General features: G+C 49.6%; 1 protein-coding gene across 4 annotated transcripts in view; it reads right to left on the bottom strand.

Moving 5' to 3' along the window:
• Positions 1-22,151, bottom strand: part of MYOCD (myocardin) — a 119,647-nt gene that overhangs the window by 27,332 nt on the left and 70,164 nt on the right. For 3 of the 4 annotated variants that reach the window (XM_064466931.1, XM_064466934.1, XM_064466933.1), the window contains exon 2: positions 189-254. In XM_064466931.1, coding sequence (XP_064323001.1) covers positions 189-254 — 66 coding nt within the window. Of the gene's footprint in view, positions 1-188; positions 255-13,014; positions 13,412-22,151 lie in introns of those variants that run through there. The other variant, XM_064466932.1, reaches the window with a different exon arrangement.

The following is a 22,151-nucleotide window of genomic DNA, read 5'->3' as shown; positions in this document are numbered from 1 at the left end:
TTGTACGGCACACAGGACCATAATATTTCTACAGGGCAGGAAGCAGAGTCCCACCCTGGTAGCAATCTGCTCAGAGCTGAGTGGGTCTAAGCAGGCAGCTGGTGCCACACAGTGCCCCAGCAGTGCCCAAGAGGAACACAGCCCCTCTGAGCCAGGAGTGAGTGAAAAAGGCAGAACAAGGTACTCACGTGGCATGATGCCTTGGTCTGCCAGCTGCTCACGGGTCCTTCTCTGCTGAAGCCGTAGCTGTAAAACTGTGTGAGAGAGAGAGTGTCAAGAAAAGATGCAGGATTTTCCAAAGGTACTAATGCCTCTACCAAGGGATGATGTGGCACAGAGACCTGTCACGGATACCTGCTGCTGCTGGACCAGCCTGGCTGCAGCAGCACGCTCCAAGCCAAGAAGAACTGCCAGGGAGGAGCTGAACTGACCCAGATCTCACTTTTGCAGACAGATGAGCAGGGCAGGGCTGGTCCTGGTGCAGGCAGTACCCTGGCACCTGGGACAGACCGATCCCTGCCTGACACCTGTAACGGCAGCCTCAGGCGACCATGGCTTCATCTCAAAGAGTTGCTCAGAGAGACAGTCCATGTGTGGGCAAAGGGTGCTGGCTGGGAGGGAGGCTGGGTTTGAATGTCCAGCATTACCTCCTGCAGCTGGATATTGCCACCCTGTATTCTGGGAGGGTGAAGGACATGTTAAAAGACAAGCAAGTGGAGTAAGGTCCAGATGTTTTTGAAAGAAATTACAAATATGATAAATACTTTGTCCATAAAGGTCTTTTGTGCTTCTTTGTTTATTAGATAGCCCCCATGGCTTCATGTTCCATGGATTTATTGCCACTGGTTCCTGCTTCCCAAACACAACTGAAACAGGAAAGCAAAGTGAGTTCTGCACAGTGGTGCTGGCCATAGAGTAACCATGCAGAAGATTTTGACATTATGACATGTATTTTGGCCACATCCAAGTATCTGTATGTGCTTCAAGATTTAAGATGTGTATGTGTCTAGGTTTCTGGTTGCTTTTTAGGTTTGTTCAGGCATAAGGACAAAAATGAAGAACACTCAAAATGGCTAAGAGGTTTCCAAGAGAAGTCAAGCATCTTGATGACATGAGGGGGAGCTGTATATCTAAAATGGGGTTATGGAGAAGATAGTCCTAGACTTCCCTCAGGGGAGCATGGCGATAGCAGAAGAGGCAATGCTCACAAGTTGCAGCAAGAGAAGTTCTGTTTGGTAATAACCAATCAGAGAAAAAAAGTCACCGTGGGAGTGGTGGAGGCCAAGAACAGGGACCCAGAGGTGCTCTGGGATATCCATCCTGGAGATGATCAGGCCTTTCCTGGAGAACATCCTGAGCAACCTGATCTAATTTTGAATTTGACCCTGCTTTGAATGGGAGGTTGGAGTAGAGACTTCCACAGGTCCTTTCTGTCCTAAACTTGTATACAGTTCTGTATTTTCGTGTGTGAACCTGTGACTGTGTTCATGACATTTGGTGCGGAAGCCAGACTAGCTCCCATAATTACTCCAGAAGTCTTTAAACTTCTGCTTAAAGCAGAAGTTGGTAAGGTCCTCAGACCTGTCTGGGCCATCTCTGTCCTTGGCCACCCAGGAACACCATGAGTGTAAAAGAAACATTCAGTGTGTGCTGAGAGCAGAAAGGATGAAGCCGAGAGTCAGGGCAAAAGCACCTGCCACTGCCACTGATATTGCATGAAAGCTGCCACCTGCAGGGACACCATCTAAGCCACCGGGAGTTTATGGCTTCCAGAAGGTTTTTAAGCCTATAGATACTGCATATTTTTCAGTATTAGAATAAGCCACTTCGCCAAGACCCTTGCACAGCTCATGGCTGATGACTACCCTTGGGCTGAGCCCTTGCTACCAGGAGATTTGACCCAAATGCCACTGGCACTACTACACTAGGTGTCCTGATACCTCTGAAACTGGGAGGTCCTCCACCACCGCAGCACTGTGGGTTGAGTAGAACTTTTCAACTCCATCACCATCCTGAGGGTCTGGCAGCACATTTCTAGCCCTGCAAGGCTTGGCACTGGATGCGATATGCTTACCGTACCAAGGGACACGTAGATAATGGGGTGAGGAGAGATTAGTGCCCTGTCTGTATGAACCCACTGCTCCAAGGACCTGCAATCTCCAGAATACCTTCCTTTTGGAAACAATCCACTGACAGATGGGAATGAACCACTGGTCAGGGTCACTAAGTGGCATCTATTGAAGAAGAGACTCCTGGACACACCTCTCAATACTTACAGCATGCAAAGACAACCCACCATACACTGCAGACTTGTGCAAGACTACAGACCTCTGTGTGTCCCAGGACTGCACAAGTTAGATCGTCTCCTCGCTCATGTAATTCTGCCTGTACTTTGAGTTAGTAACATATTCTACACCTTTGTTTTTGCAAATTTGGCTTCAAGATAGACACTAGTGTCACAAGGCAAAACATAAAGCTCGTTTCCGTATTCCAGGAAACTCAGTACAGCTTGCCACAAGGACATATCTCTTCCAGCAGTCACAGTATAGCTGCATGCCTACCAACACAGTCCCAAGCTGCCCTGAGAGAGCTGGTGTTGAAAGGGGGAGAAACAGAAAAAACAGCCTTTTTATCCTTGTGAGCAACCTGCTGAGCTCTGCCAACAGTTCATGGCTACAGTGTGACATGGGCTGGACCTGAATAACAATCCCTTCCAGAGGAGTCCCAGAGCACAAAGGCTCTCTGAGATGCCGTTGCTTGTGACTTTTCCATGTCCTCTGTGCAAACCGTGTCTCACATTCAAGGCCTCATGTGGGACAATGATCTGCTGCCAAATTCCAGCACTTCTTAGGACACCACAGATAGATTCTTGCCGTGAGGGGAACACATAGCCTTCAGTACCTGGTAAAGTCTGCATGTATGCTGTTCCCCTTATGCCAGCATGAAGCTGGTGGCTAGAAGTCACTGTCAAACCTTGCTGCCAGGGAAGTCTGTAGCCCTCCATTGCCCCATGGCACCACTCTCAGTGGATGCTGGTTCTACCCATGGACATGTATTTAGACCCCTACACTGTAGGTATCTACATCTAACCCAGTTATCTGCATTCCCTTCACAGGAGTCTCCCTCCCAGTCAGTCCATGCTTTAGGAATGCCTTTCTTCCTCAACTATATATATATGGTAACGCTCTCATGGTAGGTATCTTACACTGGCTGAGGTGGACCCCAGTTTCTCTCTGTAAGGCCTTCTTTGTGACTAGTCACAGTACTGAGGAACCATGCAGAGCTTTGCACTTTCTCTGAGGAAAAGGTGCATCTTTATGGAACAGGGGAGCTAAGGGAGGTTGGAGACTGTCCAAGAACGGTTCTCCACTCTCCTACGTCCTGGTCCAGTGTCCCTGGACAGGCCACGCTGCCTTTCTCTCGCTGCCCGCAGCAGCGCCTGGCCCGCACCGAGGCCGGCCCCGCGCCTGGGCCTGCCCCCGCTGCCGCCTCCTGCCGCGGCGCCCGCAGCCCTTTCGCCCGGGGGCTCGGGCCTCCCCTTGCCGCGGGAGGGGCCGGGCAGCGCCAGGCAGGAGGGGGCCCGGCTGCTGCCCGGCCCCAAAGGCTTGCCAAAGCCGGCCTGGCAAAGCAAGGCAGCAACAGGCACAGCGGGGCTGGGGGCGCAGGGGGAAGCCCGCAGCAGCTCCGCTCCGGGGCTGCTTTCCAGGGGCGGGGGGGCTCTGAGGCTCAGCACACCCACCTCCTGCGCCTATTCCTAGGAAAAATCCCATTCCCTAAAGGTCGTCCCAGTTAGGCTTTGACCTGTCGTCCCAGTTAGGCTTTGTCCTTGAACATTGTGTGAACTTTCTTCAGAGAGAGAGTGAAGGCAAGAGTTGACGCTGTCTGCTGCCCAGTCCTGGTTACAGGAGCACGACTGAAGGAGCACAGCTCACTGCAAGGAGAAGGACAGTCCCCGCCCCAAGGAAGAAAGGATCCCCCTGGGCTCCCCAGTGGCGGCCAGCACCCCAGCCCCTCTGACAGCTCAGTGAAACCCTCCCAGTGTCTGGCATCGCCCAGAAGGGACTGTGGAAAGACCCACTCCAGGGAGCCTGAGACCAAGAAAGCAGCGGGGGCTGATGACGCCAGGGAATGAGTTGCTTTGCAAAGAGCAGGATGGGTGTGTGCGTGGCTGTGTGTGTGATAAACAGCCATCGGTCATAGAATCATAGAATGCCCTGAGCTGGAGGGGACCCGCAAGGACCATCGAGCCCAGCTCCTGTCCCCGCACAGGACACCCCAAATTCACACCGTGTCTCTGAGGGCCGTGTCCAAGTGCTTCTGGAATATCGCCAGGCTGGTGCCGTGATGCCTCCCTGGGGAGCCTGTGCCAGGGCCCCACCACCCTCTGGGGGAAGAGCCTTTCCCTAATGCCCAGCCTCACCCTCCCCTGGCACATCTCCCTGCCATTCCCTCGGGGCCTGGCGTTGGGCACCAGAGAGCAGAGACCAGCCCTGCCCCTCCTCCTGCCCTCGGGAGGGAGCTGCAGAGCGCCATGAGGGCTGCCCTCGGCCTCCTCTGCTCCAGCTGAACAACCCAAGGGACTTCAGCCGCTCCTCGCACGGTTTCACCTCTAAACCCCTCACCAACTCCGTGGCCTCCTCTGGACACTCTCCAGTAGCTTTGGATCCCTAATATACTGTGGCGCCCAGAACTGCACATCTGTCTTAAACTGAGACAACTTACACACAACATCCCATCATCAAATGGGATAGCAAAGACTTCTAGAGTCACACGCAACACCCTGTGAAGGACGCAGCACCCTGCCCCATCTAGCTGTAAAATATCCCAAATGAGGATGCTCTATCACATCCCTGCACAGCTCCCATGTGTGCCAAAGTTTTTGCACCATTTCACTCCAACTTCCGACACAGCCAGGCCAAGTGATACACAACATCCACATGAGCAAGCCGATGCTATCAATCAGATGACTGTGCATTCAAAGCCCACATTCTCTGCTTCTTCTGCTTATTTCACAGCCCTTCTTAACAGATAAATAATTTAGCAGCCTTAGGATGCAGTCAGCTGTCAGCCAGGCCTGTTTAGAGAAAAAGGAGATGTTACAAATTCCCTTGAACCATGACTTGGAAGGTGATGATGATTTCCAGTGTGGTGGCTATAAGATTCAGCATATGCCTTGATGCAAGAAATGCCAGAAACACATATAGGTTTCACTGCTGCACCTCTCCCTTTGCTGGGCTGCAGGACCAGCACTCAGGAACCCAGATTTCCCAGATCCTACTGCCTTCCGCCAAACAGTGCACAATCCAGGGGAGCCTACCCTGTCACAGCTCCAGCTAACAGCCTCTCCTTTGTCTCCTGTGCTAAGCACTGCAGACAGACCATCACAGAGGGGACCTGATATTATTCAATGATAACTTTGTGCAGAGAGAAAAGGTCTCCAAATTGTTTTTCATGCTAAGAGGCATAAAGGCTGTGCCCCAGCAGTGACATGAGCTGTTCTGAGTGTGAGAGCTAAGCTCTTCCATTGGTGAGTGGCTACAGGCAGGCCACGTAACCTCCCCAGGATTGTTCATCTTGGGCAATGATGATTTACAGACTTCCTGGCCCATTCTTAAGCCACAGGACAAGGAATAAAAGCTTATCCAGTCTTGTCTGTTCAGGGCAAGCTGACAGAAAATGTGAGGACAGGCATGTGCAAATGCTGGTCATTTCCACGAGCAGCCCAAGCTCCACGGCTGAAGCAGTTATTTCTGCCACTGAATGTTCATCCAGATCTGGTTCTCCTCATGCAATAGGATGCATGTCTTGACTTCCAACTGTCATCTCTATGGAATTCCAAATCCTGTTGCAAACCATCTGAAGAAACGTAGCTGTGAACAGCGACAGACAACAACACTGAACATCCCTGCAGGAAGAGGTAAAGCAGCCACTAATTTTGGCAGCCTCTGAGTCAGTGCTGTAACTGCAGCTCGGTGGATGCCAGCTTAAGGCTTGCGCCTTTACCTTACAACCAACAATGCCTAAAAACAGGGCTAGAGGAGCCCATGGCACCATCCAAACAACCACTATTTAGCTGCTTCTTGAAGGGGACCTGAAATCCGTTGACGCTGTGTCTGACCCCATCTGCATTCCTGTCCTCTTCCTTTGCTATGTGTCTGGAGGTCTGAGCTCTGAGTCCTGCCTGTGACTCACTTAGAAGATGCTGTCACCCACCATGTATGGGATTTTTTTTCCCTGAATATTCTTATTTTACAAGGGACTGCTTTGCTAACACTTCAGAGGAACAGTCATGTTACAAAGAGTGAAGGCTGGAGTACTGCTGCTGAGACAATCTTATTCCCACACCCCCAGCACCCCTGTTGTCCATTTGCACCAGCCTGGATGGTGAGCAGTAGCCCCAAGGGAGCAGCCATGCACACTGGTCACCCTGTGGTTCCAAGCTGTGCTGGCACCGTCAGCTGCCATCGGCCAAGAGACAGCCTTGCTTTCAGCAACCCTGCTCCCTCCTATGGCACCCCATGATGAGAAATCCCTCCCTTAATGATGCGAGGCATGTCTGAGCTATTCCAGTGGTTTTGCTCGTGAACTTTTTATGTTAGAAATACTCCTCTCTTCTATGCTAGCACCAAGTCCCATTTAGTGATACAGCTTCCAGAAACATCTTCTCCAGTGGGGCTGTGTCATTGGTGTTGAGAAGACCTCCTGGCGTCAGTCATAGCTCACTCTGGTGCCCCAAGCTCTGAGCATTGCCCACGACTTACAGTCATGAGTCATCCTCCTCCCTAGGAGTTGACCTCAGAGTCTTAGGAAGCTAAGAGGACAGCCTGAGCCTTGCCTGGCCTGGTGATGCACTGGAAAAGACATGTTCAGATCCTCATCTCTTTGGGGAATTGGCTTTAACAGCACAGGGGACTGAGCAGCACTGAGGCACGTTTCCCGGTGTGGTTGGGGAACTGCTCTTCTCACAGCGCAGGCAGGCAAAGCCATGGCTGACCCGATCTGGTGTTAGTGAAGGTCTATCTTCAAGAAGGAGGCTGAATCAGAGCCTGTCCCTCCCCACCAACACTTATGTAGCAGCCAAAGCATGTTCCCTGGAAGCTCTGGGCTCCACGGAGCTTTCTGAGCATTCAGCTCAGCCTCGCAACTGAGACGAGCTGCCGCGGTGGAGCTGCAGGTCCATTGCTGCTTCTTGCCTTCTGACCCAGCATCTGTCCCTATCTGACAGCCCTCTGGGAGTGGGAGTAACTGAGGCAGAGTCCCTACTTCTTCAGCTCATCCCAGCTCCCTTACGTGGTTTCAGGTGAAATCCCAGTAATTGTTGGTTTCCTCCCTGCCTGGGCTGCACCAGCACCTCCACTCTGGTTGGGAACCACATTCAGTGCGATTGCTGTGCTCTCATATTCCTCTGACATAACTCACTGCTGATACCAGAGCTGATGGTCGGGCAGTTTGCTGCTCTCCCTGCACCAGCTGGTGCTCCTGGGCTGAGCAATGAAGAGGGCCAGCAGGAGCATCACGTTATGCCAGTTTGACCCAAATGTGTGACTATCATGAGAGTCAACACTTTGGCAAAAAATTGAACCTGGCACTGCCACTAAAAAAAATCAGCAGCAAGTCACTGTCCCGTCTGTCAACCACCCCTCATTCCTGCCCTCCGTAGCCCAGAGCTGGGGTTTTAGGAGCATGAGTGCAGCTCAGTGGTGCACAGGATGGGGACTGCTCTGCTGGGGCCAGGGCGGGAGCAGGCAGAAAATCAGAAATGGGGTGATGGGGAGGAAAGACTCCTGTCTTCCACAGCAGCAGCTTTATTGCATGTTAAACAGCACCTGAGCAAACATGAAGCACGTATTTGTCCATGGCCATGGTGTGCACCAGAGGAACCTGGTGACTTGCCACTGCTCACACCCTGGCTGGCAAAAAGTGGCCCTGTTTTGGGCACAGCCTTCCTTGAAAGGCAGGACTGCTCCTGGCTTTGAGACTGTCTTTACAGATGCTGTCTGAGGCTTTCCTGTGTGACCATGCCAGGGGGAAATGCACATGGGATCCTTCGATCGTCCCAAGGTCCCAACAGCAGCGCTGGCTCAGTGGCAGGGTGCAGTCATGCAGCCTGTGGCCTTCTCAGGGCTGTGGCTGTTTCTCGCAGCTGCATCGGGAGCAGGAACCCGTATCCAAAGCAGGAGGTCCAAATGGGCAGGGCAGCTGGGAGCAGGCGGTGCTCTCTCCCGACCAAGCTACAGGCTGGCATCAAGACGCTCATGTGGAGGCTGTACCTGGGTGAATGTGGAGTCACCCTGAGCTGGTGACCGGCCAGCCAACCTCCTGGGTGCCGTCACCAGCAGGGTGAAGCACTGGTCCAGCAGAGCATTATAGGGCCTGCTTTTCCGGAGCTGCTCTTTTGCAAAAGCACCATGTCCAGCCTCTGCCCTGAGCCCCTCCACGGCTCTCAGCCCAACTGCTCTGCTGATAGCCAGGTCCCACGGAGTGATTTCTCTGTAGCGTCACGTCTCCAGGCCCATGTTATCCTCTGACAACACGGCCTGTGTGTGACCCGCATGAGCAGAGCTGAAGCTCAGCCAGCCATAGCCCAGGTGAAAATGGCACTGCTAAGCCAGGACAGCTGTGGAAAGCCCTGGTCATTCCTCTCCTGGCCAGGCACTGCCTCGGAGCCAAGCTCAGCTAAACCAGCTTTACCTCCGCGTGCGATGCTCAGCACTTGCGGAATGGGAGTGTTTTACTCCCAGGCAGATGTGCTACAGCTTTGTGTGTTACCTGGGAGGCTGCACTGCACTGAAAAAATCTCATCTACACTGGTGAGAACAACGGGCCTGCAAGTGCCTCGGAAAAGGCAGAGGACCACACCTGGCTAGTAGGGAGCCCAGACCAAATGGACACAGGTCACTACTAACGAACAACCATCTATGACATCTCTCTGAGGGCTGTCCTATCTTCATGTGCAACCCCAACCTCACTATGTTCCTGAGAACATGTTGTCACAGTCCTCCTTGGAGGACTTCAGCATCCCCGTGAGCAGCCCATACATCCTTCTCCTCAAGCACAGTGATGTTTCAATCCATGCTATAACACATGCTTGACTGACAAAGGTGTCTGTCAGCTAAAACACTGAGGTATAAGACATGGGAAGAACAAACCCGAGCACAAACTGATCTACATCATGTCAGTGTTTTACAAAAACTTCACAAAATCACAAAACTGTGTCATCAGTTACAGAGAGGCCATGGTTTGAACATGCACACTGATTGTGAACTGTACAGGTTCATGATCTGAAAGGAAACACATGCACACACTTTCTTTGGACTCTGGGAAAACGAAAATAAAGGTTCTGCCAAAATGCCTGGCTTAACATCCTACCAAGACCTACTCTCTTCTGCCTTTATTAACCTGTGGATTTTGGTCCAATTCACTCTCTTTACCAAAAGCAGACAGAATAGATTCCTCTCCCATCTCAGCCAGCTTCATTCAAGCCCTATGTATATGTATGAATCCTTTTCTCCATAAAGCCAGGCAAGCCTTCTCTGCAAATTCACACCCATGTGTCCACAATTAGGCCTGGATATTACACCATGCCAAGCCATATTTAGAGTGTTAAACTTTCACTTCTCACCAATTATCTGAACTACCACTGATGTTATGCAGATGTTGGCCTTGTAAACTCTTTTCCATATCGCTGGACAGAAAAGGTCAGCGTTAAAGGTTAAGTCTGCATTTGCCAGCTTTGTTTGCTCTGTCCGATGACAATGGTTCTCCGCTGCTGGAGTACAATTGGTTTGTATTCAAAGCAGGAGATCAATTCACATAAATTATTGTCTCTGTGAAGAGTTAAATATGTTTCTGGAACAGCCCTTAGATGTCCTAGTTGATTTAGTGCAACCCCATTGATAATTGAAGCACATGGGATAGCATGGCAGGCTTGAAGAATCATCATTTCTGCAAAATTTGTCAGGATGACCTCAGATCGGTATATTTATCTTTGGCAAAACAGACAAAATAAACACACACCCAAATCCTCAAGGAAGGGGAGGGGGAAACCTGAAGGCCTGCAGCATGTTGGTGATCTGATCTCTCTCCTCTGGAGCAATTCCTGGTGCCCTGCACTGGGGTAGCTACAGTCTCTCTGCACTGCACGGCTATCCTGGTCCTTCACTGCGGACCACAGTAAAGAGAAGAGCAGAAGAAAACACTGTGGGACTCAAGGGAGGTTTGCTGGGCACGGTGTGAAAAAGCGGCTCCCCCCACCAACTCAGCCTTTCCTGCACAAAATCTTTTATTTTTCTTGCTACTGATGCTGCCAGATGGAAGCAAGAGACTGGAAAGCTGACCCTCGAGACACACTAGGAGGGACACCTATGTGCCACCATCTCCTAGCTGCCACCTCCTTGCCCCACTTTCTGCCTGCTGTGTGCCGCAGAGATTAAAGGGATTCCGGGATGAGGAAGCAACAAGCAAGTTATCTCTCTCTAGCACCCTTTAACACACACAGCGCCCTTTCAGCTGCTCAATGTGTGCAGGCCATGGAGAGACAGCAAAAGTTCAGTTATTAAGATTTACCTCAGCCCTCATTAACATTGGCCTGGAATCCTTCAAAAGGGATTCAGACTTGTCATGAGTCACAGAGCACAGCTAATCCTTCCCAAACCTGGGGAGCAAGCAAAGCCTCACACCTGCCTGTTCAAGACCATTTCCAAAACAACGGCACATCATGAAGCGCGGCTCCTTGGGGCTTGGCATGTCAGGGCCTGATCCCTCCTGGCTTGTCCTTCACATGCTCCGTGCAAGCCTCACAGCTCACTGTGTAAACTGCTGCTCTCCTGTAGCGTGTTACAGCCCCTGAGCGTGTTGGGGGGGTGGTGCGGGACGATGGGTTGTTTGAGATGTTCATCCCTCTTCCAAGAGAATGGAAGACAGTAAATCAGAGCACTGCACCTCCTGCCACCCTCATGGGGCTTTACAGCTACCGAAGGCTGCACACAGAGCAGGAACACCAGAGGAAACTCTGTCCCATAGGGACTTGGCACATAAAAAAGATTCAACCACTTCAACCATTAAATATTAGCTTTTCTTCTCTATTCCCTATCTTACTAAAAATCCAACACATATTATTCATATTCCTCAGCACCCCTCTGTCCTCCCCCGTCTCACAGCCGGCGATGACCAGTGCTGCGGCCATGTCCCGTATTACCTGCGGCGGTCCCCGTGGTGGGGAGAGGGAGGCGCAGGCACGCGTTTGGGATTTTGGCAAGCCTGACTCAAGCATAATAAATAAGCAGAGAGATCTTGTCAAATGGGAAACCTATCTTTCTCCAGGCAATAGTGAGGGATGGCAGTTGTGGGAATAAGTCATGAACCAAAGAATGCCCCACAAATTGACTGCCCTAGAAATGCTGAAAGGCATGAGAATTTATGGACACAAAGACCCACGAAGTTTACTTTTACTGGAGAATTATTTAAAAAATATGTTTAGAGATTCCACTCTTGGTTCCATAATAAAGCCAGCTTACAAATAAACCAGAAATGAGCCTTAAAAACAATACTGGTTCATTTGAAAAGAATGCAGGGACATGTAGCACAGCCCATCCTCCTCTCATCAGAAAGGTGGCAGTGTTGCTTTGTAGCTGGTGGAGGAATTGTTACAGACTGAGATTTTTTTCAAATGAACAGCATTGTACCATAATATACCAACAAAATCTAAGGAATGACTTAATCTAATGAAATGTAAGATCAGAGCGATATGGAAACCACACCAAAGCCCTGGACCCAAGTTTTGTATAATTCAGCCAGACTAGGACACTTGTGTTTGCACACACACTCTTGGGTTTTCAACCAACTGCCAACTTTGTATTTGCTGAGAAAACAAAGTTTAAGTTGACCACCCAGCTATCTAAGAGATCCTGATAACACCACTCATGTCTACCATCAGTATCATAAATCTCTAATTTCATTATCTACAATGCATGAGGAGGCAAAAACACACACGGCATGGGTGACATGCCAGACCGGGTGCATGTTCCAACGTGACTACCCCGTCTGGTTTTACAGCATCCCATATGGCACATGCAACTGGTTTGTCTGAACATCCTCACAGGTAATACTCCCGGGGAGAACCTCACCTCTGGGAAGGTCAGAGAAAGCTCTTCGAGAACATTTTTTGACATTACCATTAATATTACAGTATACGTTCATTTAAAAAATTACAAGTAAAGACACCCACTCACAAACACGGCATACTTACTAGAAATAAAGCCCGTGAATAAAGGCATGAATATCCAGCAGAGGGTCTGATTTAGAAGTGACTGTCCCATAGTTCACCTTCACTCACCTTCACTCACGCTGAACGTCCGCTGAGAAGCCCCTTACCGGTGCTTCCCCTAACTTACAGGACGGAGGCATGTTTAACTTGCAAACCCTCCGAAAGTGGCAATCAATTGTGTGGCTCTGGTTTTATTTCTCTGATGATGTCACTTTAAATACTTTTCATGTTCCATTTGTTATTTTTACTTCTAAAAATGACGCATTTCTTCAAATTCATTTTTTTCCAATTAGTCACAACTTAATGGAACAAAGTCAGCTGCCTGCATGTCAGAGAGAGTGTCAGGCCCATCATTACTGCAATTACCGCAGACGGACCTGCGAAAGCACCTGGAGCACACAGTCGGCGTTAGGTACCTCGCTTAGCCCAGATGCCCTGTTGGCTTCCTGCCCAAATGCTTTGCAGCAGGGCCAGGGCAGGAGACCCGGGAAGTGCCGTTTTACCAAAATAAACCACAGACATAAATTGAAGACAACGAAAAACCAGGAAAACAATAAAAGCAACAGAAAGGAAGGAAGATGCAGTTCTCCACTTGCGGAATAGCCTCTGTAAGAGCAAAGCCGTGACAGCTCTGCGACCCCCTGAATATTTTTCTTGCATGCTGCTTCCAAACATTTAATGCAAAACAGTCTGTGGCTACGGCTTGCTAAAGAGAGAAGTTTTAAGAGAAATCTCAAGGTTTCCCCTACCTGATCTGAACTTGCTCCGAATCAGCAAGGAGTGCTCAGACCCCAGGAGTGTCATGGTGACTCGGGGACCGGATCCAGACGCCCCTCACTTAAACCATTAACTTCCTCCACAGAAAAGCCGACCAGACCACGGCTAGTGCTCAGGATTCATCCAGCTCTCCTGGACTCTCTGGGTGCTTTTACAGCCGGCTGGCAAGAAGCAGCAAGCGGCTTTGAAAGATTTGGTCCCATCCAGCACTGACCCTCCACAGACACCAACTGCTCCCTCTGAGCTGTGTTCAACTAATTAACGTGGAGCTAGCGGGAACCTCCTCCCGCGCGGGGTTTACTACCAGCAGCTGGGTGTCCTGGCTGATGTCATCGTCTAGCGGGGAGCAGCAACTATCAACTATCGGAAAGGGTCTTAGCAAAGACAGAAGTTTGATATCTGATACTAATTACAACTGGCCGGTACGCAGCCAATCAGGGCGCTCCCCGTCTTGGCCGACTTCGGGAGCCGCTCGGAAATATCAACAGAGCGAGGGCTTAACTCTTTGTAGCGTGGCGCGAGGCAGGCCCACGGCCTCCGGCTCCCACGCTGGGGCGGCCAGTGGGGTTTTGGGGTCTGTGTGCCCCTAAACAAAGGAAGGCTGGGGTCAGGGCAAGCGTCCTGGGCGAGGGGACGGCCGGGTGCGTGTCCTTCCGCGAGTGCGGTGTTGGATGCCCTTCCTGTTGGGGAGCCAGGGGACGTGGGCACTCAACAAACGAGGCTGCGACTGCGGCCGCTGCTGCCCCTTGTCCGGCTTCTCTGGGAGCTGACACATGGAGCCGGCTGCGCCCTGGGCTGCGCAGACCCCGGGCTCTGCTAGGAAGCTCAATGCGAGCACAGGGGTGCTCGGGTGTTTCGGCCACGCTTCCCCCTGCAGTGCAGGCGTGCCCAAAGCTGGGTGCACACCTTTGTCAGCGGGTGGCTGCATCCGTAGGAGTATCCACTGGAGATGCTCCCGTGCTCTGTGGCTCAGGTAGCACATGCTGCAGGCACTCAGAACTGTCCTCTTGTTCTGTTACACACAGACACCCAGAATAAATCCAAATAAATAAGGCAGGGCTAAATCTTGACTTAAAGTTTCCTGTGCTACAGATGAGCGCTGTAAATCCAAGGAGGCTGGGCACAGCTGTGTGCTGGGCTTCGCTGCAATGGCGCTCGCTTCTCTACCTGCCAAACAATCTCTCAAAGAAAAACTTTGTGTAAACAATCAAAGGATGCAATCCTTTGAGGGTCCTCATCCTCAAGCCTGCACTTTGTTCACTGGAGGTAAGTAGAAGGAAATGAACTGATGGAACCTTTTCCTTTGTAACATAAGTGGTACAAGTTAAGCTAAGTCAAGGACAGGTCCTAGCTTCCCTGGAATCTTACCTGGGAAACTGCCTAGATTCCTGCTAGATCATAAGCATCCACCTGAAAACTGCTTCAGACCTGGTTTGGGTTTTTTTTGTTTGCTTGTTTGTTTGTTTGTCTAATCCTGTGGTTTCTGCAAAGTCCTCTTATATGTTTTGTCTTGGTGATAGGAATTCCAGGGCTTCCAGACTCCTGGGCCCACGTTGTCAGAGACCTTAGAAACCTGCTAGCCCCAGGGGCTCCGATTCCAGCAGTGCCCCACTGAGAGCTGGGGAGTGCTGGGGTCCCTCACCCTCATGTAGACCATACGATGTGGCTGCTCTGACTTGAGCCCTCTAGCTGTTGTGGGCTGGATGTGTGGTTTCCTGATCACGCTACATCTGATATTCCCTAATATCATACTATAGTAAAAATAATTATTAATTATTAATAATTCCTTAAGTGGATATTCCTTAATGTCTGATGAGGAAGAGGTTATTGAAATAAATCCACCTCCAAGCATGGACTTGAGACAGTAAACAGAGCCCTTCTGCAGTGTCCAGCAAGCTGGCCAGGGGGGTTGTTCCTTACTAATGTTTCCTAATACAAGAAAGGAATACTTGTATTGCAAGATCAGCAATTTAGCTGGACTTGGGTGGAACTAAGTGTCTGATCTAGGCTTTGGACATGATGAGCTTTGAAGTTTTCAAAGCAAAAGATGAATTATGAAAACAATTCTTAGTTCATAGATCTTGACCACCAGAATTAACATTTTGAATATGACAGCTATTTTTCCTTAACACTTTTTACCCTGCTAAAATCCAAATTAAAGTATTATTTGAAAATTATTAGTATGCTAAATTATATCTAATCTTTCAGTGTGTAAGTCACTGGAGTAATTTGAAACAGCCATTACAGTACACTAAAAACCAAATGTTTCTTTTAACAGCAACAGCCAGGGACAACTATTATAGGATTTTGATTCTAATGTTTAGTCCACTACATTTGAAATGTCTCATCTATGGACTGCCCCTCATAAGTAGTGCTGTCCTGAAACAAATGCCACCAATTAGCAGAACAACACCATAAGCAGCTTAAGGACAAGACAGGACTTATTGACACCCACAGTCTCAAACTGTAGTTTCTTGTAGTTTTATGCATTGCAAACCCCTGTATGATTTACTGCCCCTGCCCTGCTAAAGCCCCGCTCAGGTCCCTGTGCTCCCTGTGCTCCCTGTGGAGCCTGACGTCCCCAGGGTCTTCTCCATCATGCATTAGCTGGACCTGCCTGAGGAGGCTGCGGCCGTACAGCACCTCATGTGGCCGCATGATCTCACCCTGGATCTGTCCCTCTGCCCCTTCGGGACTGTCTGCAGATGTGATGGATGGGTTCCACATCAGCCACAACAGTGCACACATCACCCAGCAGCCCAGAGGAAGGGGCCCAGGAACTTTTCACTCAGCTGTGTCTTCCGCTGAGAATGAGCTCTGAGAATGAGCATCCTCAGTCCCTTCTTGCTGCTACCAGAGTGGTTCATGCTCGTGTCCTTTTCTGCCTAAAATTTACCATCTCCAGTCTTTTGAGTTCAGTGCAAGAGGTGTGGAGCACAAGGGAGACACTGCACGATCCTGTTTGATATAAGTCTTCCTGTGGCAGTAAAAGGCCATCAGCAGGCATGGCCTCGGACCACCAGAGAGCAGTGACCTGCCCCAAGTGCACTGTGTAGGCACAGGAGCTTCAGGCCTGATACCAAACACTTGGAGGAGGCTGGCAGGACAGGCCCGGCCCCTGCTGCAGGGCATGCTGCTGAGTGGGCTTTTCCCATCGCCTCCACAACTGGCACCTTGTCTCTGCTGAGGCACGTGCACAGAGGAGGACTTGCCGAAAGGCCTGGCATCAAGGACGTAGACAGTGCAGGACAATTCTGGGCTGCTAAAGCCCTTGAGTATCATAGTCTTCCCTCTTTCACGGAGACTCATAGGCCACCTGAATGATAAATGAAGACAAAGGACTTTTGTTTTCTAGTATGGGCTGCTAAAATGATGAGTGGGTGAGTTGGATATAGGCTGTGGTCTCCCAATTTTGAAGAGCAGTCTGGAGGTGTCTCTAAAGCATTGAATAAAACAGAACCAATTGAAAAAAATCAGGTTTTGACTTTAAGAACATTTTTTCATGTGGTCCTACACAAGTGTGGTGAAAACTCAGAATAGTTTCAAGGTGGGAAGCGAAGTATTGTGATGAGGCAAAATCAGAAATACTCAAGAAAAGGAGGTAGAAAGGTTGGGCAATGATCAACAGAGAAAAAGGCCAAGCACAATAGTTTGGTTTTTTTTTTTGATGAAGTAGGGGCTGCAAAGTGTGCAGCTGAAAAAGTAAACAGGTTAGTAAAATCCCAGAATGATCAAGTAAGTGGTGTGTGGCCTGCCTCAACTGGGGAGTATGGTCAGACAGTGGCAGATGCAGCCCATTTGATGTGGATAAGTTCCTTACTTTCATGTCAGAATGGAGGATGAACCCTGCAAACTCCCCAAGCACAGAAGCCTGGGAGATGAAGTCATGCAAAGATCACAGGTTTCTTAAGCTTGAGTCACGATGAGGGCATGCGGAGGCTAAGTGGACAAGATGCTATCTACACTTCAGAATAAAGCTTTCTGCTTACTTGTTTGGTGACTGCTCACCCAGAGTAATGCAAAGTCTGGTGTGATTTAGTGGGCCCATCCCAGTTGGTAATTTGCTAGGGATGTACGAGGTGTCCCACCTGGCTGGCCTGACCTCCATTTTAATGGGATACCTTTGTTCCTCCCTACTCTTTCCTCAGGACTTTTTATTAATCTGCGGGCAATTCCTGAGCAGCTCCCCTGGAGGGCACATCAGACCAGCCCTGCACATGGGATGTTGTACTGGCCATGTACCCCAGGGCATTCTCTGCTAGCTGAAAGAGTGAATCTGCTTCTGTCTGAGCACATTTACACCAGATATTTAGTTATGTGAGGCACCCGAGCATCCCCTCACACAGTGTGAGTTTCTCAGTGCCAGGGTTGGCTCGCAGGAAATGTCAGAGCCTGTCCTGGACACTGGTGCCTGTGCTGGACTGCTGGTGTCGTGGCTTTGCTCCCTCTTCCCTGGCATTACAAACCCATGAAGGAATGGATGAGACTCTTGCACCTTTCTTTAATTCCTTTTCCTTTCAGCTACAGCCTGTTGGCCATGAGTAGTCCTTCCCCTGAACTCCCAGATCCCAACAATCAGCATTGGCACTCTGCTGAATGACACCAAAAAATGAAGGGGAAGAGCAGGAAGATTGAAATGCCAACCAAGGGCTTCAAACTGCTACATACGATCTCATCTAAAAACTCACCTTCTGGTTAAACCAGAATTTTCTTAGTAAGGCTGAGGAGAAACTTTGTGTCAGCAGAAACAACATCTCAAGATGATCTTGCTTATTTAGCACTTCTTTCCATGCAGCTCTCTGTCGAGGTGGTGTTGAAGCCACCACTCTGAGATCACTGAGGTGTTCTTCTGAGAAGGCTATAGAAACTGTAAAGGTCTCTTTGGAAGGCACTAGACATGGGGCTGTCATTTCTCAAGCGTGAAGTGGCCCCAGTCTCTCTTCCTTGAGTGGTAACTTGTAATGCTGGGCTCTTGACTGTGGAGATGCACAGACTGGTCATTTCTCTTCCCCACTCTGAGCGTTATTCACATTTATTGATGTTGAATCTTGTCTGATGTTTCATCTTTTCAGCATTCAGCATGGAAAGAGCCTTCTGCAACTGCAGGAAGTTTTACTTCTAACTGCTTTAGTCATTTTGAATCATCAGCCTTTTCCCCTAACGTTTCTGCTGAGGATCCCTCTCACAGCACATGTTCCTTTGGCACTCCACAAACTACCTCACTCAGATATGAAAAATGGCCATTTATTCCTATCTTTAACAAGTCACTAGTTACTGCAAGACTCTTCCCACCTACAAGCTTGGAGCTAGGGGTGTCTGACGAGAAATCTCATTGAAAGGTTGGTGGAAACCCACAGCCACCGTATTCTTTGGCCCACTGTTATCTATACTGTCAGTGAGTACTTCAAAGACTTTTGAGCAATTGGAGGCATAATAACCCTCATACATAGAATTTCTCCATATTTCTGCTAAGTCTGTTCAAGAAATTTGCATGAACATCTACACGTTTATAGTTCCTTGGATCATCGCTGGAGCCTTTTGTAAAAATGAGCATCAGATTTACCACCCTCCTCCACCCACAGCAAATAAGGATGTTGGGTCTCACACTGTGCTTAGCAGCAGAGACATGTTCCTTTGTCTATTTCAGCATTCTGCAGTCCTCTGGTACTACCAGGCCCCAGAGATTTGTTTTACTCATTTAATGAATTTCTTCTAAAAACACTTCTGATGCTACATCAAAAGCTCCTTAATCACATTCCTAGAAAAGACAGATCCCAGCGTACTACTGGCCCTGGAGATGCTATTACCTGGCCACCATGCTTTCCACCTCTTGCTCTTCTGCTGGTGCTTGCAATGGCTGTTCCTCTCTCCTTGGGATGCTTTACAAAGTATGCCAATTGTTTATCCCAAATGAGGGCAAAGCCCTGCCCTTACCGAGCCAGGTAAGTAAGGTGAGGTAAGTTGCACAGGTGCACAGGGGAGAAGCAAGCCTGTTCATGGGCTCCACTAGGCACCCTACTTAGATTCCTACTGCCACCTACCCACCTGACATCCTTTCAGACGATTAACTGAAACCCAGCGTGCTATTTACCACTCCACTTAAGGCAGAGATAAGCCTGTGATGGAATTAAGTGATAATGAAGAAAGCCAGTTTGTCAGATTGTTAAACAATGCCTGAGCTTGGTTGGGCCAGGAGAAACTTCTGCTGCCTTGTGAACACTGTACACAAGCTGTACCCACAGAGTACGTCCATGGGGTGCAATGCCAGCCACAGGTCTGGCCTGTGCCTTGCAAACAGCTGCCTCTCCCTGCTAGGGCAGGCGTGGGAGCTCTCTACAACTACCTCAAAGGAGGTTGCAGCGAGGTGGGTGTTGGTCTCTTCTCCCAAGTTACTAGCGATAGAACAAGAGGAAATGGCCTCAAGCTGCGTCAGGGGAGGTTTAGATTGAGTATTAGGGAAAATTTATTCCCTAAAGGAGTGGTCAGGCATTGGAAGAGGCTGCCCAGAGAGGTGGGGGTGTCACCATCCCTGGGGGGTTCAAACAACTTGTAGACATGGCACTTTAGGGCATGGTTTAGGAAGCCTGGTGGTGTGGGTTGGCAGTTGGACCTGATGATCCGAGAGGTCTTTTTAATGATTCTATGATTCTATGATCAGACACACATGGGCTGTGGTGGGAATCCATGTTATTAGTTGACCCCAGGCTTCTGAGCAGTGAAGACTCAAAGTCCCATGATGCTGATTCCAGGACCTGGTCTTAGAAATCCTTTCTTTCCTTTCCAAAACTGAGCAGCCACAAACTAGCAGTGCCCTGTAAAACCATGCCACTGACAAATGCTGAGATTTTAGAAAAGTTGAAAGATATTTTCTTCTCCTCTCACCTCCTCCCTCTCTCTCTCCCTCCTTCGATCCCTCCCGTCCTCCCTGCCTCCCTCCCTCCTTCCCTCTGTCCCTTTTCCTCTCCCTTTCCTCCTCCAGGGAATACCAGTGTCCAAACCTCGGAAGCTCTCTGTTCACTGTCCACACTTGTTTCTTAGGTGGTGACGTAAGCTCTACGAGAGGGCTCATCTCCACAAATGACTCAACTGCTGAGTTCAGAATCCCGAGCTGGTGTTTCCCTGTGCTGGTCATTATGTGAGAATCAGCCTTGACCACATGAATCCTTGATGTCCTCAGGAAACAGACGTAAGTTGTCTCCCATAAACCCCAGACTAGAGGGAAGGAGGACAGGCACTGAGATCACACCACAGATACTGAGCCATTTGCCGGGAGGCTATCTGCCTTAGATAGCCCAGAAATAGTAAACACTCCACAAGGTCTTAATGTGTTTCCAGAGTTCACACTGCCCAAGCCCTCCTGTGTCTTGGACACATCTGCTACCAGACATTGTGCTGCACCACAGACACTGTTCAGCTCTGAAAAGGGTAGGCATCACCACTACCTGCCTCCTTTCTTTGGCGGGTGAAACAGGCCCATAGGTACCAAAGACTGCAAAGATGAGTATTGTCCCCCGTTCTCCTGTTTCCAGTACTGCTTTAGGCACCTCTGCTGTAAACAGGGTCATATTGACTGCAGTGAGTGAAGGACTGAGCCTTAAATACCAGAATAAAATAGTCATGATAGGGAATTCCTTTGAACTGAGAAGTCACACCCCAAACCCATGAGGATATCAGCTCTGTGTTGCTCACCAGATACCAGGAAGCAGTCCCTTCTAATCTTCCAGCACACCCTATTGTTTATGGTACTGATTTATTTTAAAGCAGATTGTTTGTTTCTATGTAGATTTGCATCTGTGGGAACAAGACCCAAATGAGCTGATGTTTCTGTGAGATCCCTCCTGGGACTTGGAGGGGTCAGCGTGTGACACAGTGTCTGTGCCACAGAAGGCCAGACTCCAGCAGGTCTCAGGGCTGTGGAGCCACAGCCCTAGGGAGGGACATCTCCCAGACCCCTGCCCAGGGCTGCACTGCCAGGTGAGGCTGGGGTCTGTCTCCTGCAGGAGATTCACTTTGCCTGGCCCACTGCTCTGGCTTTTGCTTTCTCATTGCACAGGACATCCAGCTCTGCACCAGAGAAGACCTGCCATTTTACCCATGTACTCCAGCTACTGCTGGTGTTGATGCCTCCACAGAGTGTATTTACTGGCGTTGTCTACAGCAAACTGCTGAATTCAGCAAACTGAGTTCACTGCAAGATTTAGGGTTGGATGTAATGCCAAGTAAAAGGTCTAATAAACAGTTTGCAACTGTCCAAGCAAACAGTTTTTCCCCAGACCTGGTATCCTGCCAGTCACATCTGCTCAGACCATCCTCTCCTGTAGGAATGAGCCCAGTTTGCCTTTTGTTTCTTCTCTCTAGAACCCAGCAGCTCCATTTGGAGAAGAGCCCTCCTGCCATGACCTTATTTCTTGAATCTCCACGATATGTTCTGGGAAGACAAATCTGATGGGATGAAGTCATGACCCTGACTCTCCCCATCCCCATGTGTAGTCTAGTGATAATTTGCTGCATGCTTGCATAGCTGTGCTGGCGAAGGTCCCGTGGGGAGATACAGCTGTACTGGCACAGAGCTTTGTGCTGAATGTCCCCAGGCTGGTATAACGCTGAATCCTGAAGGAGGAGGAAGGCTGGAGATTTTTTCTTTACAAATATGTTGCTCAGGAGGGGTGAATTCTTCCATTCATCACCAATATAGCTGTGATAAACTGAGTGTAGGGCAGGCATTACAGGGAAACCAGTAGCCAAGGCTCACAAGGAGCTCTGGTCATACTTTGAAGATACCTAGTGCCAGGATGTCATCACCTTGATAGAGAGTGAAAGATGCAATCTTTTCCTGAGGGTGACTTTTACAGTGCACTGGGTGAACTGCCCGTTAATGGGTCCAAATGATGGACACACACATCACTCAGTCATCTGAAGTTAGGGCAGATATGAATCTCCTGCTCTGAGACTGCCCTAGCAGAGCTCTGGCTGTGCTGTTGGTCATGGTCTTTAGGAACCTGCAAAGAAACGAGCTTCTCTTTGCATGCCTGAGACTCAGCCCAGGGGTCAATTGCGCAGGAGAGAGGTCCTCTGGCTCTCACATGGCCAACAGTCAGGATATTCCTCT

The sequence above is a fragment of the Phalacrocorax carbo genome, chromosome 16 (genome assembly GCF_963921805.1).
Source record: "Phalacrocorax carbo chromosome 16, bPhaCar2.1, whole genome shotgun sequence".
NCBI classification, from domain to species: domain Eukaryota; kingdom Metazoa; phylum Chordata; class Aves; order Suliformes; family Phalacrocoracidae; genus Phalacrocorax; species Phalacrocorax carbo.
This window is presented reverse-complemented; position numbering and strand designations above follow the sequence as displayed.